The sequence below is a fragment of the Protomyctophum parallelum genome, assembly GCF_964188405.1.
Source record: "Protomyctophum parallelum genome assembly, chromosome: 3".
NCBI lineage: Eukaryota > Metazoa > Chordata > Actinopteri > Myctophiformes > Myctophidae > Protomyctophum > Protomyctophum parallelum.
Window position 1 is genome coordinate 5,995,139 of NC_139698.1, and position 9,051 is coordinate 6,004,189.

At 44.9% G+C, this 9,051-nt stretch overlaps 1 protein-coding gene across 3 annotated transcripts in view; it reads right to left on the minus strand.

The window, feature by feature from the left end:
• Nucleotides 1–750: 750 nt before the first annotated feature.
• Nucleotides 751–9,051, minus strand: part of otoa (otoancorin) — a 29,981-nt gene continuing 21,680 nt past the window's right edge. For all 3 annotated transcript variants that reach the window (XM_083761012.1, XM_083761011.1, XM_083761010.1), the window contains exons 19-22: nucleotides 5,162–5,237; nucleotides 3,448–3,545; nucleotides 2,652–2,853; nucleotides 751–877 (exon numbers count right to left, since the gene is read on the minus strand). In XM_083761012.1, the coding sequence (XP_083617138.1) occupies nucleotides 795–877; nucleotides 2,652–2,853; nucleotides 3,448–3,545; nucleotides 5,162–5,237 (459 nt within the window). In that variant the 3' untranslated portion in view covers nucleotides 751–794. The remainder of the gene's footprint in view (nucleotides 878–2,651; nucleotides 2,854–3,447; nucleotides 3,546–5,161; nucleotides 5,238–9,051) is intronic.

A 9,051-nucleotide genomic window follows, 5' to 3' on the forward strand; every position in this document is an offset into this window, starting at 1 on the left:
TCATACATCATAACATCTCTCACAAAGAGCTAAATGACAACCATCCACAAAAGCAGAGGTGGAGAAGTATAACTAAGTCCATTCATTCAAGTGGCTGTACTTTTGAAAAGGGTTGAAAAGTGAGACCGTGGGACATTCTTCACAATGACTTTTACTTTTGGAACTTTGAAATATATTTCCGTGTCAATACACCTTAATTCACTCTAGTAAAAGTTAGTATTCATACATTGTGCTATTGATACTAATCTCAGTAGTACCTCTTCCACCTCTGCTTAAATCACACAACATTCTATTACCATTTATCTCCTGTCTTTGAACTAATAATTAGCATAAATATGTATCTGGAAGGTATATTATGTATATAATGCATGCTTTCCATATTGGATAAAGGTGCTTTTCATTGCGTACAGCGTCTGCTTTTCTGCTACAGTCTGCTGGTTTGTCTCCATATAATTCCATAATAATCAGATATATTTATTAATATCTTTATACTCTATAAGGCAGTGGTTCCCAAACGTTTTCATGTCAAGGACCCCCAAATGAACACTAATTAGCCCGCGGACCCCCATGAACTATGTGATTTGAATGTTAAAAAAAGCAACAGTAAGAGCAGGAAAAGTATAGGTTCCCTGCAGGGACCCCCGTGCCTTATTGAGAGGGGTTCCAAATGGACCTTTACAGGTCTGTAATTCTGAGAGACTCTCAGAGTCATGCAAGGGTCCTTGGAACGATTAAAAAAACCCACCACAGTTTGAGAAGCACTATACTGGTCCAATAGTATATAGCGAATGTCTTCAGAGCAGCAGGAGGCCCAGGACGAGACATAGGACAGCTTTCCCCCACGCCACGGTCCCCTCCATGAGGACAGACGGGGCTCCTGCACACAGGGGGACACACAGGGACACAGAGAGGGGACACATGGGACACAGAGAGGGGACACAGGGACACATAGAGGGGACACATAGAGGGGACACATGGGACACAGAGAGGGGACACAGGGACACATAGAGGGGACACATGGGACACAGAGAGGGGACACAGGGACACATAGAGGGGACACATGGGACACAGAGAGGGGACACAGGGACACATAGAGGGGACACATGGGACACAGAAAGAGGACACAGAGAGGGGACACAGAGAGGGGACACAGAGAGGGGTCACATGGGACACAGAGAGGGGACACAGAAAGAGGACACAGAGAGGGGACACAGGGACACAGAGAGGGGACACAGAGAGGGGACACAGAGAGGGGAAACAGGGACACAGAGAGGGGACACAGGGACACAGAGAGGGGACACAGAGAGGGGAAACAGAGAGGGGACACAGAGAGGGGAAACAGGGACACAGAGAGGGGACACAGGGACACAGAGAGGGGACACAGAGAGGGGACACAGAGAGGGGACACAGAGAGGGGACACAGGGACACAGAGAGGGGACACAGAGAGGGGACACAGGGACACAGAGAGGGGACACAGAGAGGGGACACAGAGAGGGGACACAGGGACACAGAGAGGGGACACAGGGACACAGAGAGGGGACACAGAGAGGGGACACAGAGAGGGGACACAGAGAGGGGACACAGAGAGGGGACACAGGGACACAGAGAGGGGACACAGAGAGGGGACACAGAGAGGGGACACAGGGACACAGAGAGGGGACACAGAGAGGGGACACAGGGAGGGGACACAGGGACACAGAGAGGGGACACAGAGAGGGGACACAGAGAGGGGACACAGGGACACAGAGAGGGGACACAGAGAGGGGACACAGAGAGGGGACACAGGGACACAGAGAGGGGACACAGAGAGGGGACACAGGGAGGGGACACAGGGACACAGAGAGGGGACACAGAGAGGGGACACAGAGAGGGGACACAGGGAGGGGACACAGGGAGGGGACACAGGGACACAGAGAGGGGACACAGAGAGGGGACACAGGGAGGGGACACAGGGACACAGAGAGGGGACACAGGGACACAGAGAGGGGACACAGGGACACAGAGAGGGGACACAGAGAGGGGACACAGGGAGGGGACACAGGGACACAGAGAGGGGACACAGGGACACAGAGAGGGGACACAGAGAGGGGACACAGGGACACAGAGAGGGGACACAGAGAGGGGACACAGAGAGGGGACACAGAGAGGGGACACAGAGAGGGGACACAGAGAGGGGACACAGAGAGGGGACACAGAGAGGGGACACATGGGACACACAGGGAGATAAAGGGGGAAAAGTTGATGGTTACATAAACTCCCCATTGCAGTCAGAACCGCAGCCTCTCACACCCAGTTTTCCAGGACCGTAATGTGAAGACTTAAAGCCCTCACCCCCTATAGGACTTCACTCTCCATGTCTTCAACCAACGTGTGTTTCGTCACAGTTTTAGCCCAATCCGGGGGGGGGACCCCTTTTGGTGTTAGCATTATGTTGTGCTTTAGCTATTGAAAAATAGCAGATCTACAAGCTCGTAGCGCGCCACTGAGTGGCACGCTACGAGCTTGTAGGTCTGCTATTTTTGAAAAATCGAAGAAAGACTGACATAGAGACATAGCTTATTCAGAAAACTGTCAGGATCTAGAAGACATTATTTTTAATCTGATCTCAGGTCAGAATGGGTTAGTCAACTAAATCAACACTGCTTCCTACCTGCCAAGACGCTCTGTGGGGCAGCTTGCGGTGAGACGGGGTCGTCGTCGTCGTCGGGGTAGGGGTCGGAGCGGGACACGTCGGGGTCCAGGGCGTTGTCCAGAGCGCTCAGTCTGTCCTGGGACAGCCCCGCCCTCTGAGAGGCCGTCACCATGGCGATGTTGTCAGGACCCAGAGCCTGCAGCTGCCTGAGAGACAGAGCCTGCAGAACACAACCATGGACACTGTCTTATTAATGTCAGGACCCAGAGGCCTGCAGCTGGCTGAGAGACAGAGCCTGCAGAACACAACCATGGACACTATCTTATTAATGTCAGGACCCAGAGCCTGCAGCTGGCTGAGAGACAGAGCCTGCAGAACACAACCATGGACACTGTCTTTTTAATGTCAGGACCCAGAGCCTGCAGCTGGCTGAGAGACAGAGCCTGCAGAACCACAACCATGGACACCGCCTTAATGGCCATTTACAATCATTAAATAAATAATAATAATAATAAATACACCGTATATACAACAAGGACATACAAAGATAATAATAATCGAAGCGAAGCAAAGTATTTTTTTTTCCCCAGATTCCATTCCGATTGGCAGAATCTGTATGGGAGGTTCCCGTTTAGCACAAAAATGACACAAATAGCCAACACTGCTTGCTGTGTAACTTTGCACGCACACACACGCACACACACACGCACGCACACACGCACGCCCGCAAGCACACACACACTTTGGCCTATAACTTTCCAGAAAAGGTAAAGATTACAGCCCCATCTCCCCACAGTGTATTTTTTCGACTCACGCTGAACGTCTGCTCTGGGATCAGAGGGATGCTGGACTGACTGAGGTAAGAGAACACGTCGGCGTCTACGGAGGACATCTCCGCTGGGCTGAGGGACGCTGAGAGGACACAGAGACAGACACATTAGAGAAGACAGACATACTACTGAGGGACGCTGAGAGGACACAGAGACAGACACATTAGAGAAGACAGACATACTACTGAGGGACGCTGAGAGGACACAGAGACAGACACATTAGAGAAGACAGACATACTACTGAGGGACGCTGAGAGGACACAGAGACAGACACATTAGAGAAGACAGACATACTACTGAGGGACGCTGAGAGGACACAGAGACAGACACATTAGAGAAGACAGACATACTACTGAGGGACGCTGAGAGGACACAGAGACAGACACATTAGAGAAGACAGACATACTACTGAGGGACGCTGAGAGGACACAGAGACAGACACATTAGAGAAGACAGACATACTACTGAGGGACGCTGAGAGGACACAGAGACAGACACATTAGAGAAGACAGACATACTACTGAGGGACGCTGTGGGGAGAGAGACACACAAAGATAGACAGATCATTAGAGGACATCTCCACAGGGCCACCCGCTTTCAATGTTATCAACCGATAATCACCAGTAGGTTTACTTATAAAAACCTGATAGAGGGAATCTTGACTTTTAACATGGCAATGTGGTTTGGCAATCTAAATGTCAAAGGAAGAAGCAAGCTGCAGCGAATAGTAAATCTAGCCTCAAAAATAATTGGGAAGAGACAGCAACAATTAGGCTGTATCTACAAGGAGGTACTTCGTAAAAAAGCTATCAAGATAGCAAACGACCCCTCTCATCCACTCTGCAGCGAGTTCCAACTACTTCCCTCTGGTAGACGGTACAAAGTACCAAGAGCTAACCGTAACATTTTAAAAAAATCTTTCATACCAAATGCCATTAAGGCACTAAATGATACCATGTCTCGCTAGATTAGTTTTCTTTTCCAATGTATCTGCCACTGTTGTCCTGCACTTTTTGCCATGAGAAAATAATTGTGTTAAGTGTTGTTGCTGTTGTTGTAACCGTTTGTTTTTTACTGTTTGAGACCGAAGACAAATTTCCACACGTGGACAATAAATGAAACTAACTAACTAACTAACTAACTTATCGAGATGATCGTATCGACCTGCTGCATGTACATACTGTACATACTGGGAGCCGGCTGGCTGCCATTAGGAAACACGGAAGTGAAAATGACTTACGTGGCCGTTTAAGAATGATATGAGGTTAGGGGACTTGTAAATTGTTAGGGACCGCAAGCTAAAAATGCCAGTATTATTTTGAAACGTTTACAAATGTATTTTGTAACAGACTACACGACTAGTCTAAAAATCAAGGAAACACAGTAAAAAGCCCAACCTAATGAACATAAACATAGTGATTAGTTACAAGTTACAAAATGAGGCTTCATTCACGAAATGTGAAGTTTTGGAGATATGGCTTATAGAGTAATGTCTTGCAGTGCAGAAAACAGCAAGTTGACACCCTTACACCCTTACAACAAGGATTATCACACGTGAATAATTAAGTAAGTGGTTAATACTCAGTGGACATCAGGCCATATAACTTTATCTTGGAAACAAACAATACCTATACAATCTTGTTCAAAACAATGCAAAACAGCTGATCATATTATTTGTATGATGTTATATTTCCTCACCCATGATGTTGCCCAGGGTGGAGACCCGGGCTTCAGTCCAGTTAGAGGCAGGTCCGAACGCAGCCAGGCTCTGCTGCTTTAACACTAGCAAGGCTGAAAAAAAATCACTCCTACTCAGTCTGACTATATCGGCCCATTCGACCGCTCTCCCCCTTTATCCCTCCACCCCCGCACCACTCGTTCACACCTCTGGAGCTGGAGACGTCATTGTTGCCTACACGCACTCACTTTTATTTTTTATTTTCTTCCCTCTCTTATGAATACATTATTATACACCCAATGAAAATGTACACTTCACGGATTATATATTTGGAATTAGGACAATCGGTAGAAAATTGGCCGAGAATAGCACAATAGCACATTAATTGTTGCCTAAATGTATACGCACTTTTCTGAAAATGGTTAATCTGCAAGCTGCCCCATTTCCTTTTCAACTTGATATGTTTCGTAGAGAGGGCATACACAAGCCAGAATTCCGTGGTTTACATGAGCAAAAAATAAGCGAGTTATGTAAAGAGGGGTGGAGGGAAAAAGGCGATTATTTGGCACAATCAATCAAATATATATTAATTACATCGCGTAGCCTATAATGTTTCCCCCTCTATATAATAGAGGGGGACAATATATAACTCTAATGTCGTATTTCGTCATGTATGTGAACTATATGCTGCTTGTAATACTGTTGGTCAAAGTAACTAGTAGTTGGACAGGCTAAATATAATAGTAGGCTATAAGCCCGTTTTCAGCTAAATGCTTTTTGTTCTCTTTTCTCCAGGCTCATATACCCGCATCGAGATGAGCTAGCTCTGCGACAGCCGTGCTGTTTTCAATTAAATTACTTGCAGTATAATATTAATAAATACTACATCCTATATATATTGTTTGTCTGTCTAATCATTCAAATGTTTTTCTGCATGCATATTGCATAGTTTATGTAAGCCTGAATTAAAGTCTGATTACGGAGGCTTTTTCCCCGTCTCACAAACAACGAAGCCTATAAATATTGTCTGAGAAGTTGAGAATTGGTGTCATGCACATATATATGCACCACACATTCCTGCTGTTGTCACCACGCGGTAAATAATGAATACTTTGTGTTAATTCAACCATGTTTATTTTTTCTTATTGTTCACAATATCAGAAAGCATGAAAGAAAGCAAATATAAAGCGGAATAAAATCAGGGAAAACACAAATCCTACGCATTAGTTTCTGTTGCTATACTTAGAGACACTTGACACATGTCATTGTAAATGTTCCCGTACATGTACCACATTGGCCATGTATTGCGTAAATCCACATCTTGCCTTGGATGGGAAGAGTTGCTCATCGACCGTGATGTTTCCTCCAGGCACATAGCAAGATATGCAGTTATCTGTGAACTGATTCCAAATGTCCGTTATTGCAGCAAACTTGTCTGTTTCTTTGCGTGCTTCTCTGGTGTCCTTGTCGTCAAATCGCAGGTATCGCATTATGGATTTGAAACGGTCACGAGACATTGTTTCTCTCACCGTCTCATTCCCCCATGCCCCTTTCGCCCACAGTTGATTCAATCTTGGATAACCAGATGTCGACATCGCACGAATGAAAAACACGCTGATGAATGCTTTCAGTTCAGTAACAGACAGATCCCATTCTTGATTCTGTCCATCACTGCGGGCAAACTTCACTGTGCAGTCTTTGACGTTTTCCAACATGTCGGGGTCAAACATACACAAAAAACTGCTCAACTCGTCGTGGATTCTGACTTTGGCAAAAGCAGTAGGACCTGGCCTGGCATTTCCCCTCACTGTATATGTATCTTTATTCTTTTCCCTTTTTGCTTCCTATATGATGAATTCCTGTTCTACTGGCTGGTAGCCTATGTCTTGTATAGGGCCTTGTATATCTGTTTATTTTAAGCATGCCGCCGCATTCTGTCAGAGCAGAGACATATTTATTTAAAATAATCCTGTCTCGCACGGCACAGCGGCACGCCATCACTATATATACAAATGACAGGGAGAAGGTGTAATGGTTATTACAACGCAAAAATATATACATAATAGGCTTTGATGTAAAGACATTTTAAATGATTATTGATTATTAGAAAAGGAAAATAAATCACCTGCTGCGGTACTGGCCCTTTCCAAGGTATGGAAATCCATTCAGGAAGTATTTGCTGTCCAGGTCGGCAGCAATCCAGAACTTAATTCCAACAGCATGCAGGATGCATAATTCTCAACTTCTCAATATTTGCCTATATTTTACAGAACATAACTTAACATTAAATGCAGTCTATTAGTATTGACTATGCATAGTATATAACTTATAACGTAAGCCTAAAACGAATCTATAAACGAAAAATAAAATAAAGAAAGAAAACCTGCACTCTCAATGGGCACTATTTGGTCACATTCGATCATAAAAACATTTAGGCCTACATGGGACAAGCTATATATATATATATATATTTCCCTATTTGTCTATTGGTATGTCTCTAAATGTTTTGATGAATTGAACAATGTGGACCCTGTTGTAAACAATTGTAATGCTTCATTGGGTTAATATAGTATGTTTTTGAACGAATATTTGGGCCTAAGCAGTTTTTTGTGTGTGTGACCATGTGTTAGTCGACTCGGAATTGCAGCCATCCGTAGGTGCCCTTTGTGTCAGTGTGCGCCTGCCCAACCCCCCCAACCCCTGATGTGTGGCACCTATACGGATGGCTGCAATTCGAAGTGGCCTCTGTAAAACCTGAATCCCCCCCCCCCACCCCATTTCCCGAGTCGACGAGCAACACTGGTCACACACACACACACAAAAAACTGCTTAGGCCCAAATATTCGTTCAAAAACATACTATATTAACCCAATGAAGCATTACACTTGTTTACAACAGGGTCCACATTGTTCAATTCATCAAAACATTTAGAGACATACCAATAGACAAATAGGGAAATATATATATATATATATATATAGCTTGTCCCATGTAGGCCTAAATGTAGGCCCCCCCCCCACCCCATTTCCCCTCACTGTATATGTATCTTTTCCCTTTTTGCTTCCTATATGATGAATTCCTGTTCTGTTATAGCGCATCATTATATCAAAACCAGGCCTATACTGAAGGTATTACTTTTGTTTAAATCAACTGAACTAGACCAATAAAATAGTAGGCTAGTATTTATGTTTTTCGTTAATAATAATACATGCTGAGGGAATGTGCTCCGTTCATTGGCTCTATATAGGCCGTGCGAGACAGGATTATTTTAAATAAATATGTCTCTGCTCTGACAGAATGCGGCGGCATGCTTAAAATAAACAGATATACAAGGCCCTATACAAGACATAGGCTACCAGCCAGTAGAACAGGAATTCATCATATAGGAAGCAAAAAGGGAAAAGAATAAAGATACATATACAGTGAGGGGAAATGCCAGGCCAGGTCCTACTGCTTTTGCCAAAGTCAGAATCCACGACGAGTTGAGCAGTTTTTTGTGTATGTTTGACCCCGACATGTTGGAAAACGTCAAAGACTGCACAGTGAAGTTTGCCCGCAGTGATGGACAGAATCAAGAATGGGATCTGTCTGTTACTGAACTGAAAGCATTCATCAGCGTGTTTTTCATTCGTGCGATGTCGACATCTGGTTATCCAAGATTGAATCAACTGTGGGCGAAAGGGGCATGGGGGAATGAGACGGTGAGAGAAACAATGTCTCGTGACCGTTTCAAATCCATAATGCGATACCTGCGATTTGACGACAAGGACACCAGAGAAGCACGCAAAGAAACAGACAAGTTTGCTGCAATAACGGACATTTGGAATCAGTTCACAGATAACTGCATATCTTGCTATGTGCCTGGAGGAAACATCACGGTCGATGAGCAACTCTTCCCATCCAAGGCAAG